This window comes from Dipodomys merriami, unplaced genomic scaffold, assembly GCF_024711535.1.
Source record: "Dipodomys merriami isolate MVZ:Mamm:240054 unplaced genomic scaffold, mDipMer1.0.p SCAF_1, whole genome shotgun sequence".
NCBI classification, from domain to species: domain Eukaryota; kingdom Metazoa; phylum Chordata; class Mammalia; order Rodentia; family Heteromyidae; genus Dipodomys; species Dipodomys merriami.
In genome coordinates, this window is record NW_027202270.1 from 29,977,764 (window position 1) to 29,999,216 (window position 21,453).

At 36.6% G+C, this 21,453-nt stretch overlaps 1 protein-coding gene across 17 annotated transcripts in view; it reads right to left on the bottom strand.

Annotated features, from left to right (window-relative positions):
* Positions 1–2,847: 2,847 nt before the first annotated feature.
* Positions 2,848–21,453, bottom strand: part of Carf (calcium responsive transcription factor) — a 121,746-nt gene continuing 103,140 nt past the window's right edge. For 11 of the 17 annotated variants that reach the window (XM_070019241.1, XM_070019250.1, XM_070019258.1 and 8 more), the window contains 3 exons: positions 19,907–20,037; positions 19,138–19,504; positions 14,171–17,343 (listed from right to left, as the gene is read on the bottom strand). In XM_070019241.1, the coding sequence (XP_069875342.1) occupies positions 17,225–17,343; positions 19,138–19,504; positions 19,907–20,037 (617 nt within the window). In that variant the 3' untranslated portion in view covers positions 14,171–17,224. Of the gene's footprint in view, positions 3,008–5,514; positions 5,861–13,428; positions 13,911–14,170; positions 17,344–19,137; positions 19,505–19,906; positions 20,038–21,453 lie in introns of those variants that run through there. The other 6 variants (XR_011371201.1, XR_011371209.1, XR_011371208.1 and 3 more) reach the window with 6 other exon arrangements.

The following is a 21,453-nucleotide window of genomic DNA, read 5'->3' on the forward strand; positions in this document are numbered from 1 at the left end:
GGGCTCTTTTTAACTATGGTCTCCTTGTAAACAAGGATCTACCTTGTAATACTGTAAGTATTAAAAAGGAAAGAATCTGTATTGCTGTATATTCTGTATTATCATACTTCACAATTAGTTTTCCCTACATTTTCCACAGTAAGCTCATATATATAATGCTAGCAACTCAAGAGGCTGAGATCTGTGGAATGAAGTTTAAAGCCAGCAGGGGCAGGAAAGTTGGTGAGATTCTTACCTTCAATAAACCTGCAAAAAGGGGCTGGGAAGGTGGCTCAGTGGTAGAGAGCTAGCCTTGAGCTGAAGAGCTGAGGGACAGTGTCCAGGCCCAGAGTTCAGGCCCCATGACTGGGCCACCCCCACCCCCCAAAAAAAACAACAAATAAACCTGCAAAAAGCTGAAGTGGAAGTGTAGCTCAAATGGTAGAATACTAGCTTTGAGCAAAACAAAGCTCAGGCCACTAAGTTCAAGTTCTAGGACTCTCTCACGCACAAACAAATAAAAGAAAACCAAGGTATTTCTTGAAGTAAATCTATATCTGACACTGCATTTTCAGTTTTTTAGATGACTTGTTTTGATGCCTTATTCATTTGATTTGTTCCTTTTACTTTTCTGTTTGAGCAGTAGATTAATAATTATTGGTTTAGTTGTATTAAAATGATGATGAGATCTAGAATTTTGGAGTAAATGATTATAACTATGACTCACAGGGTTTCACTTTTTCATACAGCAAAAGTTTAATAGTAACAGAATAAAAACTTCATAGAAGAAAATAGATTCAAGATCAAGTAGTTACTACTTAAACTGACAATTTGACAGATATGAATCTTTAATAATTATTGAAGTAGAAAATTCTCCACAATTGTTAAAAAGTATTCTTGAAATAAACCACATATATCTCCATTTTTTCCTTCTCTATTATAATAGATTTCATGCAGGGAAGGAATGAGAAAGATCATTGTTTATTAAGCATTCCATTCCCATATTTATTCCCTGCCCAAAGCAGCATTAGTTTCTATCACATGACTCATCACCATGAAGCAGATTAGTAGGCCAAAAAGATTATGGTTTCAGGTTGTTAATAAGCAGATTAAAAATTGTGCTTTAAAAAAGTAAATATGAATAAATATGAAAAAAGTGTATTTCACTATAAATTTATTTTTTTATTGTAAAGATACTATACAGAGGGTTACAGTTACGTGAGTGAGGTAATGAGTACACTTCCTATTGAACATTGTTACCCCCTCCATTGTTTTCCCCCTACCATCCCTTCCCTCCCTACCTTCCCCAAGGTTCTTTTTTTTTTTTTTTGATTGTGATTAAGTGATTACATAATTTCCGGAATTTCACAGTATTGTGGAATAATGATGCTCATTTAAAGTCACAAGTTCATTCTACCTTTCCTGGAGCAAATTGTCTATCACAGTCTGTAACATATAATGGTGTTCACATGTTATACACCATACATGTGATCAGCAGCATGGGGATATTTAGTAGTGGTTCAACCAGATGAGTGGGAGTTCTTTGTTTCTTAAGTCCTGTTATTTTTGTCGTATCACCTAACAGTTTGGATTTAGCATCCACTTATCAGGGAGACCATGTACTGTTTGTCTCTTTGCTCTTGGCTTACCTCACTCAACATGATTCCTTCTAGCTCCATCCATTTCCCTGCAAATGCCATTTTTTGTCATTTCTTTTTTTTTTTTTTTTTTTTTTTGGTCTGGTTGTGGGGCCTGAACTCTGGGCCTGGGCACTGTCCCTCAGCTCTTCAGCTCAAGGCTAGCGCTCTACCACTTGAGCCACAGTGCCACTTCCAGCTTTTTGCTTATGTGGTGCTGAGGAATCGAACCCAGGGCCTCATGCATGCAAGGCAAGCACTCTACAACTGGGCCACCTTCCCAGCCCCTATTTTGTCATTTCTAATGGCTGCATAATATTCCATTGTGTATAGATACAATTTTTGGATCCATTCATCTGTGGTGGGGCATCTGGGTTGTTTCCATATCCTAGCTATTGTGTCACTATAAATTTAGAAGATAGAAAGCTAAAAAAAGTTTTCCCTCAAGTTGTTTTTTGTTTCCAAATGAGAAATCAAGACATAGCATTAGTTGAATTACTAACAAAAAATTGACATTGCAAAAATCTACTTTTCTAATAATATCATTTTATTGTTTGCTGTTACCCAATATATCCCATTAAATATCTAGCCACCCACCCATGGCTCATGCCTGTAATTCTAGATACTAAGGAGACTGAGATCTGAGGATCATGGTTCAAAGCCAATCCAGGCAGGAAGTCCATGAGATTCTTATCTCCAATTAACCAGATAAAAGCTAGAAGTGGAACTGTGGGAATGCTAGGCTTGAGTAAAAAGCTCAGGGACAGTGACCAGGCCCTGAGATCAAGCCCCAGTGCACGTGCTCTCTCTCTCTCTCTCTCTCTCTCTCTCTCTCTCTCTCTCTCTCTCTCTCTCTCTCGCACACACGCACACACACACACACAAAACATTTGTCAGCAAATTTAATGACATAGTGAGAAAAAAAGACTTCTGAGTGCTAAAATCTCTATCAGACCTACTCTGTGAACAATTTATTTCATTTAATAGTTTTATTATTGGTCTGCATCAGTCTCTGTTGAAGACATTCATATCACAGTAAGTATTAATAGTGAGGCTTATGTGGATAGCTTTCACAAATTATGAGTTCCACAGACAATATATTTCAGAGAACTCATATGCTAGCATTAGAAAGAATGTTAGATTATTCACAAGCTTGCAGTTGAACAAAATGGAGAGCCAGGCAAGTGAAGTGATTCTCTCGAGATTACTCAACAGGGAATGTGGCTTAGTGGTGGAGTGCTTCCTTAGCATGCATGAAGCCCTGGGTTCGACTCCTCAGTACCACGTAAACATAAAAAGCCAGAAGTGGTGCTGTGGCTCAAGTGGTTGAGTGCTAGCCTTAAGCCTTAAGCAAAAGAACGGTACCCAGGCCCTGAGTTCAAGCCCTGGGACTGGAAAAAAAAAAAAAAAAGAATTACTCACAAAGTAAATGGCCAAATTAGTCCTTTGATCCATCTAGTAACTGTAGTAGGAAGACCCCTATTCAGGCAGTCAAGCCCACCTAGTCATCCAGAGTGACAGAGCCCACTGCAAAAAAGTTGTTAACAAAGAAGCAACTTTATTGAGAAGGTTCCTACACTGGTCAGGGCCACAGCACAAGCTCGGGAGCTGATACTGAGATCTGAGTAGCCCATGTACTTTGTTTTTTAAAGACAAATTCTCTTTGGTCACGCAGGTGACCAATGAGCTTGTCACATACACAAAAGATTGTATAGTCATACCAGACCACACGCAGGTGGTCAATGAGGTTACAGTTTATCACATAATGGCTGTTTAAACCAGCCTATCACTTTTGGTTTAAATGACTCACAAATTCACCGGGTAAAGTGGAGCTTACAGTAAGCACTCGCAAAAGGCAGAGTATACGCAAAAGGTGGAGAATACAGTAAACTCAAGATGTTGCCAGTTTGAGCCATATTACAACCTGTTCTAACAGTCGGTCCTTAACTGAACAATCAAGGTGGGTTATGTTCTAGAGGCATTCTTTCCATTCCAGGAACTGGGCTGGTTGGAGCAAAATGTCTAGTTAACCTTGTTTAAAGGTTTTGTTTTTTTGTTTTTTTCCCTAAAATCCCTAAAACAAAGGCAAAGCCTGGAAAGAAGCTGTACCAGCTTGGGCCCCATCTCAGGGACCACTTCAGTAACTCTTGACAATTTTACATATATCAAATGATATATACCTACTAGCATCCATTGCTGCATTTCCTGTAATAGTTTACTTCCTGTTATAATACTTTTAGCTAAAGCTTATTGTCATAGGAATTGACTGAATATAAAACCATAGGGTGGGCTTGGAAGAAATTAGAAATAATCAAATGCATAGCTAAAGGTTTTAACTAAATTAAAGTCAGAATACTTTTAACTATTCCTCATTTGTGTTTTTTAAACTGGGAATAAGTAAAGCTCTAGCTTTCTCTTTTCTAGTCATAGTTAAAAGTTAACAGAAACATAACCTAGCATAATTAAAAATTAAAATGACCTGTATTTCCATGGAAATGAAAAGATCTCATGAATAAAAAATTACTGTCTGAAACTGATATAGAAGTCTGATGCTCTAAAAGCCACACATTGTCTTATAGGTCCTAGGAAATAGATGTTTGTGTTTTTTTTGTTTTGTTTTTCCATGTATTTATCTTTCAAAAATTGTTATTGTAGAGTTGATATACAGAGGGGATATAGTTAACACGAACGAGTAATGAGTACACTTCTTTTTGAACCATGCCTCCCCTTCTGTTGCTCTCTCTCAGTTTTATCTTTTAAATATTTTTGTATGTGTTTAATGCTGAGGATTAGACCCAAGGCTTGTCATACAGTTAAGCAAGGCCTTTGCCACTGAGCTATACCACAGTTCCTAGTTCACTTTTTTTTGAAGATCTAAATACACCTATACTTTATGAATATAATTTTGATCTTAAAACATTCTGAAGTGTTTTCAAATGTTAATGAAACAAGAGAGAAAATATCTCAACATAATAGGTTTACATGTATTAATCTGTATTTTTTACTATTTAAATAATCAGTATTTATATTTCCATTTGAATATATTTTAGATGAAAGCAAGATAAGTAAATTAGCTTAATATTTTAATTTCAAAACTGTGAAATGAGCCGGGCACCAGTGGCTCATGCCTGTAATCCTAGCTACTCAGGAGGCCGAGCTCTGAGGATCACGGTTCCAAGCCAGCCGGGGCAGAAATGTCCTTGAGACTCTTATCTCCAATAAACCTCTCAGAAAACCGGAAATGGTGCTGTGGCTCAAATGGTAGAGTGCTAGCCTTGAGCTAAAGAACTGAGGGATAACGCCCAGGCCCAGAGTTCAAGCCCCATGACCAACAAAAAAAATAAAAAATTGTGAAATGATTTCTAAAATTATAGTTTAAAGTAGATGTTTTAAAAAAATGATTAGGAAGCAAAGAGACTTTTATTACAGTCAAGAAAACTAACATACCTCATATAGTTTCCCTCCCTACTTCTTTCCTTCCCTTCCTTCATTTCTCTTAATTTCTTTTCCGTTCACTTTCTTTTTCACCTTCTCTACGTTTCCCTTCCTTTTCCTCCTGATCCTCTTACGTGTGTGTGTGTGTGTGTGTGTGTGTGTGTGTGTGTGTGTGTGTGTATCTATACAACTTCGCTGGCAAGTTAATAGTATACAACATTTTTAACTATGCCTTCATAAGGTTTAGTAGATTTTTTTTTTTTTTTTTTTTTTTGGTCAGTCATGGGGCCTGAACTCTGGGCCTGGACGCTGTCCCTCAGCTCTTCAGCTGTAGACTAGCGCTCTACCACTTGAGCCTTAGCCCCACTTCCAGCTTTTCTGCTTATGTGGTGCTGAGGAATCGAACCCAGGGCCTCATGCATGCAAAGCAAGCACTCAACCACTGAACCACCTTCCCAGCCCCAGATCTTTAAATTTATTCATCTTCCATGACTGCAACTCTGTACTCTGACCTATATTTTCCCATTCCCTCCTCCATTCCTACTCCTGAAAATCACAGTTAACCACCATTTATCTGTCTGTATGTGGGATAGAATTTCTTATTCTTCATGAATGAAACCTAGTATTTGAGGTGTTCAATAAACAATGAAACACCAAAGCTCAACCCAATGTGAACTCACCTCTTCAACTGTTAATTGGAGAGACATTGAGCAGGAGGTTCAGTTGAGGATTTAGGAAGTCTTGATCAGCATTTGATGGTATTTCCAAGATTGTCAAATGTGGCTCCTTTAAAATATCTCCCAAATAACCTGTTGGTAAAGTAACTTATTGAATTTTCTTTGTTTGCTTCAATGTGGGAAAATACTACCATGATAATCTTAGCAATGGTTCACAGCAGAAGTCAAAGTCACAATAATTTTTTTTTGGGGGGGGGAGGAGGAGGGAGGATTTGGCTTAAAATTAGTTTCATAATTGGAACTTCATTGGGATTGGCCAAAGCTGGTTCTTGTTCTTGTTTTTTTGAGACAGGATTTTATTATGTATCCAAGTGTCACTGAGACCTCCCAATCTTTTTACTTCAGCATTTTCAATGCTGGGATTATAACATGTACCACCATGTCCAGTAAAACTGGATAAAGTTTTTGACATAATAGTTTAGGACTGGACAGAAGGAGGTAAGAGTTTTGAAATCAAGTCTTTCACAAACTTCTACTTTCTTAGACTAGTCTTTTGCCATTTCCTTTATAATAGCCCATACTTCTGCCAACTTGAACAACTTATTAGCCTAGAACTTATTCTCTGACTTAAAATATTTTTGTTTGGATTGATAGTGCTTCTTATATTATTATAATTAAATATTCTGTCACCATAAAGTGAATCCCTGTGAGGATTATGTCTTTTTTTAATGTAAAACAATATTTGTTCTCAGAAAATTCTTGTCATTGTTGGGACTGAAGAAAACCAAAAATGTTTTTTTTCTAGTTGTGGGGCCTGAACTCTGGGCCTGGGTGCTGTCCCTGAGCTCTTCAGCTCAAAGCTAGCTCTACCACTTGTGCCACAGTGCTACTTCCTGCTTTTTGTGCTTATGTGGTGCTGAGGACTCCAACCCAGGGCCTCATGCATGCAAGGCAAGCACTCTACCACTGAGCTATCTTCCCAGCCCCAAACAAAAACATTCTGATTACTTTTATTTTCAATTTATGAATCCATTTAAATAAGTCCTTAATCTAGTAGGCCTAGGAATAGCATTTATTTACTCTTATTATATTACCCATATATATATATATATATATGGACTATACAATATTTTTTATTTTTATTTTTTGGGTCCAGTCCTGGGGTCTGAACTCTGGGCCTGGGCGCTGTCCCTCAGCTCTTCAGCTCAAGGCTAGCACTCTACCACTTGAGCCACAGCGCCACTTCCGGCTTTTTTCTTTTTGCTTATGTGGTGCTGAGGAATCGAACCCAGGGCCTCAGGCATGCAAGGCAAGCACTCTACCCCTGAGCCACCTTCCCAGCCCTGGGCTATACAATTTACAGCTCTTCTTTCCCTAACCTCCAAAATGACTCCTTCCACACCCCTATCTTAACTCTGACCTAAAGATAATACTGAAACGATCAGAAGAGAATGTTCACAAGCTCTCATCAACTAACAGTTACCCATGTAATCTGCTTTATCATTTATACTTAAGACGAAGCATCTGCTCGTATATAAAAGCTTAATCCTTTACTTGGGCACTGAAGTCTCCCTTTTCTCCTATTGAAAAGCATTTCTTCAGCCACAGATTGGTGACTAACATCTGTAATCCTAACTATTCAGGAGGGTAAAGTCCAAAAGATCCTAGTTCAAAGCCAGTACTGGCACAAAAGTCTGCAAAACTCCATCTCCAAAACAACCAGCAAAAAACAAAACAAAACAAAAAAAAAAACTGGGGCTGGGCTGGGTGTTGGTGACTCACACCTGTACTCCTATCTACTCAGGAAGCTGAGATCTGTGGATCTGTGGTTTGAAGTCAGCCTGAGCAGAAAAGTCCTCATAACACTCATTTCCAATCAGCCCCTCAAAAACTGCAAGTGGAGTTGTTGCTCAAAGTGGTAGAGTGCTAGCCTTGAGCAAAAGACCTCATGGACAGAGCCTGAGTTCAAGCCCCAAGAACTACTCCCTTCCCGCCCCCCAACAACAACCCCCCCCAAAAAAGCAAGCAGGGCTGTGGTGTGGCTTAAATGATACAGCATTGGCTGAACAAGTGTGACACCCTGAGTTCACACCCTGGTACTGCAAAAAAAATTATCTATTTTCCCCTCAACATGTTTTCATTTAGGGTTGTTGTTGGTTTTTTTTTTTTTTTTTTTTTTTTTTTTCTCAATGCTCTGTAAGTCATTTTAAAGTCTTAAATGTGGATGGTCATTTGCCAAAAAAATATTCTGTAAGCATCTGTTACCATGATATATCAATGAACAAAATGGCCACGTGTCTCTGCTTATCCATAGTTTATTATCTAGTAGGATACAACAGAAATACCATAAAAGCTTTTCTCAACATAATAGCCAAACTTCTTTTTAAACATAAGTGATATGCCATTCAAATGCTCAAAACTAAATACATGTCTTTCTTTGTATATATGCAGGTATCTTTATTGTGTGTTGTTTTACAATCCTTTGGATATATGCCCTAGCACTCTTGGGTTGGTAGAGCACATAGGAGCATAGTTTTATTTTGAATGTCTTGATTAATCACAATGATTTCCATAGTGCATGGACTAATTTACATTTGTACAGGCAGTGTTTAAGGTTCGCTCCCCTTTTTTGCTCCCCTTCATCTTCACCAGCATGTTTTTTGTGTGTGACAGGCATTCTGCTAGGGTGATATGAAATGTCATGTTTTGATTTGCATTTCCTTAATGACTAAAGATGTTAACATTTCTTCATATATTTATTGGCCATTTGCACTTCCTATTTTGGGCATTGCCTGTACAGTTTGTTTGTTTGTTTAATTGGATTACTTAATTTTTATTGTTGTTCTCTTTTGACCATCCTGGGACTTGAATTCAGGGCCTGGGTGCTACCCCTGAGTTTTCTTCTCAAGACTTGTGCTCTAATACTTGAGCCACAGCTCCACTTGTGCCTTTTTGGTAGTTAATTGGAGATAAGAGTCTCATAGGCTTTCCTGAAAGGGCTGGCTTTGAACCATGATCCTCAGATTTCCATCTCCTGAATAGCTAGGATTACAAGTGTGAACCACTGACACCTTGATTTATTTGTTCTTTTGATGTTTTAATTTTTAAAACCTTCCTATAGTTGATCTTAGTCCTTTGTCCAATTAGTAGCTTCTACAGAATTTTTCCCCCAATTATGTAGGTTTTCTCTCTCTCTCTCTCCTCCCTATCTCTCCCTTTCTCTCCCTCTCTCTCCCTCTCCCTCCCTCTCCCCCCTCCCCCTCCCTCTCCCCCCCTCCCCCTCCCCCTCCCTCTCTTTCCCTCTCTCTCCCCCTCTCCCTCTCCCTCTCCCTCTCTCTCTCTCTCTCTCTCTCTCTCTCTCTCTCTCTCTCTCTCTCTCTCTCGTTAGTCATGGGCCTGAACTCTGGGCCTGGGCGCTGTCCCTCAGCTCTTCGGCTCAAGGCTAGTGCTCTACAACTTGAGCTCTACCACTGAGCCTTCCCAGCCTCTGTAGGCTGTCTCTTAATTCTGGAAATTATTTTCTTGGAAGAGCAGAAGATTTTTGATTGGATGCAATCGCATTTGTCAGTTCTTTCTCTTTACATGCTGAGATTTTGGAGTTCTATTCAGAAAGTTATTGTCTATGCCTATATCTTCAGTGTTTTCCATCGTGTTCAAGTGGTAGTTTCAATGTTTCAAGTCTTACATGAAAGTATTTGATTAACCATATGAAAAGACCGCCTATTTTCCATTTATGTTTTTGGCTTATTTATCAGAAATCAGACAGTCGGGGCTGGAAAGGTGGCTCAGTGGTAGAGCGCTTGGCCTTGCATGCCTGAGGCCCTGGGTTCGATTCCTCAGCACCACATAGGCAAAAAGAAAAGAGCCGGAAGTGGCACTGTGGCTCAAGTGGTAGAGCGCTAGCCTTGAGCTGAAGAGCTGAGAGACAGCGCCCAGGCCCAGAGTTCAGGCCCTACGACCGGACCAAAAAAAAAAAAAAATCAGACAGATTCTGCTATGTGGATTTATTTCTGGGTCTTCTATATCATTAGTCCACCTGTTGGTTTTGTATCAGTACCATGATACTTTTGTTACTATGGTTCTGCAGTATAATTTGAAGTGAAGCATTGTGATACCTCTAGCCATTCCCTTTTTTCTCAGAATTGCTTTTAGTGTCTTTTATACTTCCAAATAAATTTTGGGTTGATTTTTTTCTATTTTGGTGAAGAATGACATTTTTATTTTAATGGGGATTACATCGAATCTGTAGACTGTTCTTGGTACTGTATCCATTTCACAATATTAACTAATTAATGAACATGGCAGTTCTTTCCACCTTCTTAAGCTTTCTTCAATTTCCATTTCAGTGTTTTTATAGTTTTCATTATGGAATTCTTTTACGTCCTTTGTTAAGTATAACTAGGTATTTCTTTGAGACTATTATGAAGTAGTTTTTCTGATAGGTTTTCTCTTCCTGTTCATTGCTACTGAATGTTGATTTTGTATTCTGCTACTTCCTGAAAGTATTAATCAGATCTAAGTTTTATGGTCAAGTGGTTAGTGTTTTTTAGCTTGTTTCTCTCTCTCTCTCTCTCTCTGTATATGTATATTCTCTCTTGCCTTACTGCTCTTGCTCTGGCTAGGCATCCCATGCCTATACTGAATGCAAATAAGGACAGTTGATACCCTTCTAATTCCTGATTTTAGATGAGTTTAGTTTTTACCTATTAATACAATGTTGGCTGTAGATTTGTCATTTATATCCAATATTGAAGTTAACTCCTCTATTTCCAGGGTTGCTTTTTTTTCCACATGAAGGGATGGTGAATCTTGACAAAGCTTTTTCTACATCTATTAAAAAGATTTGATTTTTGTCCTTTATTCTATTAGACACTGTTACATTTATTGATTTGCATATTTTGAACCATTCTTTTGTCTCTGGAATAGAGCCAACCTGATGATGGTATATAATCTTTTAATGTATTGTTCAATTTGGTTGATACGTATTTTATTTTATTTTTTTGTCGGTCATGGGGCTTGAACTCTGGGCTTGGGCGCTGTCCCTCAGCTCTTTAGCTCAAGGCAAGTGCTCTACCGCTTGAGCCACAGTGCCACTTCGGTTTTCTAATGGTTTATTGAAGAGTCTCAGGGATTTTCCTGCCGGGGCTGGTTTTGAACCATGATCCTCAGATCTGAGCCTCCTGAGTAGATAGTATTACAGGCGTGAGCCTCCGGCACCCAGCTTTATTGAAATTTTTGCACATATGTTCATCAAGGAAATTGGTTTAAAATTTGTTTCTTCTCTTTCTTGATTGCTTGTTTCCTTCCTTTCCCTCTTTCTCTTTCTTTTTTGATGTCTTTATTCAGTTTGAGTATGAAGTTAATACTAGCTTTACAAAATTAGTGTGGTAAAGTTCTTTCCTTTTCTGTTTTATGAAATGGTTTGTAGAAAATTGGTGTTAGCTCTTCTGTAAAGATATGAAAGAATTTGGCCCTGAATACATCTGGCCCTAGGCTCTTCTTTCAGTTTGTTGTTCATTTTAGGTCTAGGTGGGGGATACCATGTTGAGTCAATTTAAGTCAATTAAAGCATGCCTTATGAGTTCACTTATTCTAGATTTTCTAGTTTTTTATGTTTTCAAAGTATTTCCATTCCTCTGCTTTTCAATAATTGTGATATCCCTTTAAATCTCTAATTTTATTTTTTCCTTTCATTTTTTTCTTTGTATTTCAACTGGGACTTAAAAATCAGGGCCTCAAGCTCTTACTTAGCTTTTTAGCTCATGCTGTGTGCTCTGCCATTTGAGCCACACCTTCACTCTGGCTTTTTGCTAGTTAATTGGAGATACAAGTCTCAGATTTTCTTCTGTTGGGCAATCAGAATTCAGCCTGCTGAATGGCTAGGATTTAGGCATAATCCATTGATGCCCAGCTCACTATTGATTTCTGGTTTAAGTTCATGATAGTCTAATAAAAATATAGGAAGTGATTTCTATTTTCATTTATTTATTAAGACTTGCATTATGTCCTAAAATATGATCCCTTTTGGAGAAAGTATCATGTCTCAAAGATTTCTCTGCCTGGACTATCTTTGAACCATGATCATCATATTTTAGCCTTCTAGGGAGCTAGAATTATAGGCATGAACCATCAACACAGAGCCTCCTTTCTCTTGGTTAATGTGGCTAATGATTTGTCAATCTTGCTTATATTTGGGGGGGGTTGTTTATCTTTTAAAATAACTAATTCTATTTAATTGATTTAATGTAACTTTTGTCTCGATTACATTAATTTATATCTTGACGTTTTCTGTTTCTTTCTACCTTCTAACTTGGTATTTGGCTTGTTCTTGTTTTTCTGTGTCATTGGGTTACTTGAGATCTTCCTGGTTTTTATTTTTATTTTTTGTACTGGTCCTGGAGCTTGAACTATCCCTGAGAGTTTTTGCTTAAGCCGTATTTCCACTTGCTAGTTAATTGGAGATAAGAATTTAATGTACTTTCCTGTTTGGGCTGGCTTCAAACCACGATTCTCAGATCTCAGCCTCCTGAGTAGCCACTAGCACTTGGCTAGTTTTTCTTTTCTTTTTTTTTTTTTTGGTCGGTCATCGGGCTTGAACTCTGGGCCTGGGCGCTGTCCCTCAGCTCTTCAGCTCAAGGCAAGCGCTCTACCACTTGAGCTACAGCGCCACTTCCGGTTTTCTGGTGGTTTATTGGAGATAGGAGTCTCCCCGTCTCTCCTGCCCGGGCTGGCTTTGAACCGCGATCCTCAGATCTCAGCCTCCTGAGTAGCTAGGATTACAGGCGGGAGCCACCGGTGCCCGGCTTGGCTAGTTTTTCTGATTCTCAATATAGGTGGTCATAACTATCAACTTTCCTCTTAACACTGTCTTTACTGGTCCCCAAAGGTTCTGGTAAATCAGGTTTCATTTTCATTAGATTGTAAGACGTTTTTTCTGCTTATTTCTTCAAAAAGTGTGTTCTATAAAATTTCATTGGTAACAACCTAGCTCTTAGTATTTAGTGATTCCAATTCTGTTCGTCGTCCTCGTTGTTGTTGTTCTTCTTCTTCCAATCATTTCACATTCTAAAAGGTTTTCCAATTAATACACAAGTTATTTTTCCTAGGAATCTCTTTAGCATCCATTTATAAGTGAACTTTATTTCTAAAATTAAAGTTTTATCCAGGAGTTGGTAGCTCACACCTGTAGGCTTACCTAGTCAGGAGGCTGAGATCTGAGGATCTCAGAAGCCAAATTGGAAAGGAAAGTCCATGTACTATTATTGCCAATAAACTGCCAAAAAAGCCAGAAGTGAAGCTGTGACTCAAGTGGTAGAGCAAAACTAAGCTCAGGGACAGCACATAGGCCCTGAGTTCCTACCCCAGGACCTGCACACATGTGTATGCACATGCGGGAGCGCACGCGTGCGCGCGCGCGCACACACACACACGTTTAAAGAATTCATTTAGCAATAAACCTTTCTATCACTTAACAATAGAATTCATAGCTAATATGGTAAAAGTATACTAATATTTTTTGATTAAACAGAACTATAGCTGCTTAATATCCAAACAATATACTGTTTTAGATATCTGAAGCCCTTATCCAGCTGATGAGGAAGAGCCAATCAAGTCCCTCTAAGATTTTTATGGTCCTGAAAAACAGGCAGTAGAATAAAATGGCAAACAAAAGAGGGAAAAATAATACTGATTCTCCTCTTTCTCTGTCTTCCCGCTTCTCTTCTTTCTTCTTCTTTTTTTTTTTGGGGGGGGGGGGCGGTCATGCCTGAACTCTGAGCCTGAGCTCTGTTCCTCAGCTCTTCAGCTGAAGGCTAGCGCTGGCTTTTTCTGCTTATGTGGTGCTGAGGAATCGAACCCAGGGCCTCATGCATGCAAGGCAAGCACTCTACCACTGAGCCACCTTCCCAGCCCTCCTCTTCTTTCTTCTTTCCCTTGTGCCAGTTCTGGGCTTGAACTCAAGGCCTGGGAACCAGAGCTTCAGTATCAGCATTTTTTGGTGGTTAATTGGAGATGTCTCACAGACTTTCCTGCCTGGACTTGCTTCAAACCATGATCTTCCTATCTCAGCCTCCTGAGTAGCTAGGATTACAGATGTGATCCACCATTGTTCAGCTGGATCCCTTCTCTTTTAATTATATACTTCTGTCATCACTCTCCCATATATAAAGCTGCATTTTGTGTCCTGGTGCCAATAGATGGAGGAAAGAGGTTATTGATATTATATATTATGCAATATTACTATTATATATATATGGTTTTAAAATGCTGAATGCTTGGCTAGAGTGCAGAGTACAGATCTCTAAGTGTAATGATAACTAAAGTTATACTTTAAAACGCTCAGGTTTCAAACTAAATATAAATCTGTAGCCAAAATTATCAGGTATTAAATTGTTTATTCAGAATCCTATATAAGATGAATAGAACTTTTACTATCTCCAGGAAAGTTATTTTAAAAACAAACAAAAGCAAGTATAAGAAAAAAACTATAGAATTTTTAATTAAAAATTACATTATAACAAAGACACTATACATTAAGTTACAATATATACACACATTTTTAAGGTCTTATATAAAACCTTTTGTACAAAGGAAGCAACATATGTTTCCTACCCACATGATTAAATATATGTCCTGACAGGAAATAAAGAAAAAACACAAGCCGCTGTGCCTTAAAATTAGAAACTCTAATCAAGGCCAGATCCCAAAAATGTCGTTTCCTATCACTTTTGTAATGTTTAGGAAACATTTACTTTCATCAGACGTTAAAGCCTTTTCCTTTAAATATACCAGTTGCTTACATAGAAAATTGAAGGAAAAGTGCACCTTGACTGTGTTTACCTCTAATTCACTGAAGTAAATATAAAGTTCATTTAGAGGTTTGGAACATGAAAACTACAATGAAGAAACAGGCTGAGCTGTAATTGTGAATTTCTAACTGCTTATTTTGAATGTACAACTCAGTAGTACAAGTATTACACCTTGTAATACATGATACAAAAGAACACATGTCTGATTCTGCTGTAGAGCTTTTAGGAGAATGTCAAATACAGATATTAAATTTTTTATTCATTTGTATGTAAGACCCCGTGCATTTAAAAATAATTAAACACTTTAAATATATAAACATCGTTTTCAAAAATGATGCTAGGCATCTTTAAATGCAATACTGACACATTGTAACTCAACATGCAGTTAGAGGAAAAATGTATTTTTAAAAACTCATTTCAAAACCATTTTTAAAGAGTTACTCATTGAAGTACTTACATGAAAATATTGATAGTTCCAGTTTCTGCCTAAAAACCAAAAGAGTATACAATTAGGGATTAAAACCTTCCTTCATGTTCTTGGACTTTTAAGGATTTTTAAATTTTATTTCCATTTGTTTGTGGGAACTATGCACTATGACTTTCTTCAGGATTGAAAAAGAACGACAACAAAAGCAATAACAGAAGAGTTATCAATTCAGAAGAAAGGGAGAAAAAAAAAAGTTAACTGCATTTTTTGTTTCATGTCAGGGGCAGAGGGGTATTCTAGGACAGGACCCAGGGCCAGGTACATGCTAGGCAAGCAAACTACTTCTAAACTACCTCTCCATCACCTACATTTTGTTTTGGATTATGTACAAAGTCTGAATTCTTTGATATCTCTCATTCTCACAGGTAACTGACTAGGAAGTGTATTTTAGCAAGCATTTCTCCTTAGCCATTCAACATCAAAAAAGAAAGGAATGTCTCCAAAACAGTAAGTTTAACTGGCAAAATATTGAATTATATTTCATTATTTAAATACACATTATTGGAAGATGAAGACCAACTAAAATCTTGAAAAGTTTCTATGAAAAGAAGAAATAACAAATGAAAATAGTTTTATAGTACAGCTGAACTACAAATTTTTGCAACTTAATCCTTTTATGCCTACTGAGGCTAATAAAAACCTGGGTTTGAGGTAACTAAGAATTGTGTTTAATTTAGTATAATTTAATGCTTCTATAATGGTAATAAGAAAAAACAATTATTCAATTCTTAGGAAAAGGAAGAGCAATTCTTACTAAAAATTGTATACATAGCTACAAATAAACTTTACATTAAATAACATAAATAATAAACCTTACATTGAAAAGGGTATAAATCTAAAGAGAAAGGAATTTTAGAATTCTTTTTATTTCCAATACATTTAGATACATCTTACATACTTGAAACAAAGTGAATTAGGAATGGGAGCCAAAAGTGACTGAGATCCATGTAATCATGGTAAATTTCATACTATATGTATATGCCTTGAAAATAAGCTTTAATAGCTATTTGAAATAATTATTTTTAAAACATAAAATTTTAAATATGCCACACAAATTTCTTTTGAGATGGGGGTCTTATTATTTATCTCAGGTTGGCCTTGAAATCACAATCCTTCTGTCTGAGGGCTGGAATTACATATGTGTACTGGATTACACTGATTTCTTGACAGCTATATTTAACATTTCTAGCTTGCCAATCTTCCAGAAAACAGATGCTTATAATGAATAATTTTTTAGTATTTATTTGCATTTGAAGCAAATACATTTACTTAACAAATATTTTAAAATGTTAAATGTATAACTTTTAAACTTTATATTATATACTTACCTTGAAATACTATGAACCCTAATACTCATTCATTAAGAACTATGTTATTGAAAAAATGTAAATACAATGCAAATTATTTTCTAATCAGCACTGAATCTTCAAAACAAAAAAAATCCTCTACTATCATCAAAAAGCCCCTCTTTCCAAATTCTCTCCATTTCTTTATCTTTTTACCCTTAGACAGGACTTTACTCCAGTACAGCTGAAATCCATGCCATATAATCTGATTTCTGTTGCTTATTTAATCAATTTAAGTAATCAATTTAATCAATTCAGTACTTACCAAGACACTTAAATTCTGTCAGTTAACCATTACTATAATATTGGTTTGTAGTGAAGAAGTTTGAAAATTACAAGGAAGAGGCTAAAATGAAACTGCGGTTTCCACAAATGCAACTGCTGGGCTTTATGTCGTGGAAAATCTAATGCTTTATCTTTCTAGATAAGACACTATAAATATTTTCTCACTTACCTGCTAACTAAAAATTTCTTCACATCTTAATGACATACATATATCAAAACAAATATACACTCACATACTGTTTTTGTTATTGTTCTCCTTTGTCTATTAAGATCATAATTGGATATATCCAGGGATGGACTATGTTAACATTTGTGTTCAGAATAAATTACTGTGGATAACAATCTTTTGAAATCTGGATTATTAGACAATCAACAAACATAAAAATTATACAAAATAAAGAGTAATATCTCTTAAGGAAGGTAAAAAATATGGAATTGGCAACAATATACCAGTTTTAAGTCAAACTAGTCTTCAGTCCAGTTATCACAATGCTGCATTTTGACAATATTCACCTTCTTTTATAAATATCACAAGTCACCAGAGTTGTAAATTCTGAAAAGCTTCAAAAATTTATGTAGCAGATAATGTCTTACAGTCCAATTTATTTTTTGCTTCCATAGACAATGTAGTTTCTTTGGGTTCTTGCTTAACTTGATTCATAGAAATAGTACCTTCCAGATTTTCTTCAACTTTGAAACCAAACATAAAAGAAAAATCCAAAAGGTTAATATACTTTATGATACTGCAGTCTTTTGAATTAGATGAATTTAGAAGAAAAGCAAACAGTAGTGTAGAAAAACTAAGCAGTAATTTAGAAAAATAATTGGTATGCTGAAAATACAATGCCACATCTTATGATTGCTCTAACTTAGCTGTGTAAGCTAGGTGTTTGCTTTTCTGAAACCTTTCAGAAGGCACATTATCATTCTGATTTCAAAGTACTTTAAACCAGTAGCATACCAGTAGTAATCTGTTAAGTGGTAAATGGAATGTCAAATATCAAATTTTCATCTCTCTCAAGATTCAGTTTTCCAGCTGCTCTATGGGTATATCAGTTTGTCAAGAGTTGTGGAAATATGGAGAACCAACAAAGGATGGAGTTGAATGACCCCTGGAACTCAGATCCAGATGAAATAGTCCCTCAAATTAATCTAGATACTAAAATCACATAACTGTGAATCCAAAGACAGTCTCATTTAAAGCAATTTAGATTAGTGTTTCCAGAAATACGGTGGCACAAAACAGAGTGAGAAAACATGTTAGAATTGAAGAAAGCTTTGGGAAGTAAGATAGACCTAGGTTTAAATCCCTCTTCTGTTACTTACTAAATATGAGCTTCATGCAATTACTTAACTTCCCTGAGCCTTTGTTTTCTCACCTGTAGAATGGGGACACCAATAGTATTTTTGTGGGATTGTGAGAATGAATTCACATGTATTCCTCTTTCTCCTAATCTATTAAAGTTACTCAATAAATTACAAGTACCAAAGCCCTCTGGATGAGTTTTCTGTAAGGTAAGCTTCCAATAAATCTAAAAGATAGTAACTGTTTCTTGAAGGAGTTATATCACAATTTTCTTTACCCAGAAGAGCAATAATCAAGGAGGAAAAACATTATTTCTGTAAATATTTTTATACTTCAAAGCAAAAGAAATGTTCAGTCTAGAACAATCTGTGTTTAAAAAAAAAAAGTAACAGTATCATCAAGTAGTTAACAGAGTTCTTTTCTTCCTTTTTTTTGGACAGTCCTGAGGCTTGATCTCAGGGCTTGGGCACTGTCCCTGAGCTTCTTTTGCTCAAGGCTAGCACTCTACCACTTGAAGCCACAGCACCACTTGTGGCTTTTTCTGTTTATGTGGTAGTGAGGAATTGAACCCAGGGCTTCATGCATGCTAGGCAAGCACTCTACCACTAAGCCACATTCCAGCTCCTTAACAGAGTTCTTGACTGGGTTAGTACTGAATGAAGATAACAATGTCTTAGACTAAACTCAAGTGCCCAAATCTTACTTGCCCTCTTTCAATGTCCACAGAACTCAATATCTTCATCTTATTTCACATTTTTTTCTTTGTGTATGTATGTGTGCACATACCAATTTTTTCCAAACACTTTCTTTTTACTTGCTTCTATCATTTTTCCATACAATCTTTTTCTGACTTTACATAATCTTATCTTTCATACATTGTTTTTCTGGTTTTAAATTCTTTTCTTGTTTTACATAACCACAGATTTTCCAGGGAAAAATAATTTAAAATGAATAATTTCAATAGGGTTAAGTAGTTAGAAATAAGGGGAGGAAAAAATGTAAGTTTAAGAGTTCTTAAACTACTGAAATTTCCTTTTCTCTCATAATTTTGCTGGAGTTTTAAATTTAACCCACAGGGTAGAAATGATAGTTTTTCTATCTGAAACTATCATAGTTTTTTATCATAGTGAATGATAGTTCATAAAGACTAAAAAAATCATAAATTGACTTTAACTTACTAAGAGCTGAGTGGTTGTCTATAATTTGTATTGGAATGGTGTGCATATCTCCCAACAGAATCCTATGAACACTTCCTTCCAGATTCTCAGTATTTTCAACATCATCTTCCACCAGCTGATCCACGGCAACTAGAGTTTGATCTGGTTCTGGGAGGTTACCCATGGCAGAGGCAGTACTATTGTTTTGAGTTAGACATATATCTGTTTGAAGGCTATGACTTTGACCAAGCAGTAGAGAATTATTATTCATTATGGTACTTCCTGTAGAATTCAGAAGTCTTGAAGGACTGGAGGAGGGATGGTTATTTACTGATAGCAGATTTGGTGATCCTTCAGGGGAGGTGATTCTTGGTTGTAACTGCAAACCCTTTTAAGCAGAAGAGTCATATCAAAATACTTGTATGACAGTCTTATAGGCTATACTGTATTTTGAAAGAAATGGAACACAAACTAACAAGTATATAGTTACTATACACATTTGATTAAATATTAAATGAGAAACAAGAACCAAAGGAAAAATAACAAAATTTTACTGCACTTATAGCTAACCTCCAACTTTTTTTCAAAATATAGTTTTGAATTAGGATCTTAAATCATAATATTCAGGAGATATATTTAATCATTATTACCATTCTGAAACAATTATCTAAAATCCCTAGAAAAGGAAACACCTACAAAAGGAGAAAATCCCCAAATTGGTTGTAAGCTAATCCAATATTAATATCAGGGGATATTAATCAAGTTTTCTTTCTCTAGTGTGGATACCTACCTGTAGTTGTGTAAATATTTTGGGCTGTAATGAGGGCAATGAGGAGAGCAATTGATTTGGCTCTGGAGACAAAGAAGCCCCTGTCTGAGTTGTTCCCACTTTGGTGGTAATTGGTTCTCCTGGTGAATTTCCTGAATTATATAAAATACAAACTATTAAAACAGAATAGAGATATAATATGTAATCTTTGTTCATTCATGTGTTGTTGGGCATCTCAGTAGATTCTATCATTGGCTATCATGAACAGTGCTACCATAAACATAGATACACAGGTGTCTTTTTAGTATATTGATTTATTCCCATATATATATAGATAGATAGATGTCTGGTAGTGGTAGTGTGGTTCTTAAGGAAGGTCATTTTTAGTTGTTTTTTTTGTTTTTTGTTTTTTTTGGCTTATGTGGTGCTGGGGAATCGAACCCAGGGCCTCATGCATGCAAGGCAAGCGCTCTACCACTGAGCCACCTTCCCAGCCCTCATTTTTAGTTTTTTGAGGAAGATCAATACTGATTTCCATAGTGGTTGCACTAGTTTACCTTTTTTGTTGTTGTTGTTGGTCCTGTCTATGCCCTACGGCTTTATGGAAGGCTCATTTTATTTTTTTATTACTTATTTTGTCGGTCATGGGGCTTGAACTCTGGGCCTGGGTGCTGTCCCTCAGCTCTTCAGCTCAAGGCTAGTGATCTACTAGTTGAGCCACAGCACCACCTCCACTTTTCTGGTGGTTTATTGGAGCTGATAGTCTACGAACTTTCCTGTCAGGGCTGGCTTTGAACTGCAGTCCTCAGATCTCAGCGTCCAGAGTTACTAGGATTACAGGCATGAGCCACTAGCCTCTGGCACTAGTTTATGTTCCAACCAAGAGTTTGTGTGCTTCTTCCTTTCCTACTCCATCCCTGCAAGCATTTGTTGTTTGTTTACTTGATGGCTGCCATTCTTACTAGTGTGGTTTTAATTTGCATTTTAAAACTTTTATGACTATAGATTTTGAACATTTCATTAAGTATTTTTAACTATTTGTATTTCTTCTTGTAAGAACTTTCCAATTCACTTGCTCATTTATTAACTGGATTATCTATTCCTTCCCGTTTAATTTGTTGAGGTCTTTGTATATTTTGGAACTTAATTCTAGAGAACTATTTCTCCCATTTTGTGTGTTGTCTCTTAGTTCTTGTGATCTGTTGCTGTGTATAAACTCTTTAATTTGATATAGTTCTATTTGTCAATTTTTGTTCCTATCTTTTGGACAACTATTCTGAAATTTTACCTTTGCCTATAATTTCTAGATTTTTATTTATTTTTAATTGTGAAAATACTGTACAGAGGGGTTACAGTTAGATGGGCAAAATAATGAGTACATTTCTTTTTTTTTTTTTTTTTTTTTAATTTTGTTTTTTGGGTTTGGTTGTGGGGCCTGAACTCTGGGCCTGGGCGCTGTCCCTCAGCTCTTCAGCTCAAGACTAGTGCTCCACCACTTGAGCCATAGTGCCACTTCCGGCTTTTTTCTTTTTGCTTATGTGGTGCTGAGGAATGGAACCCAGGGCCTG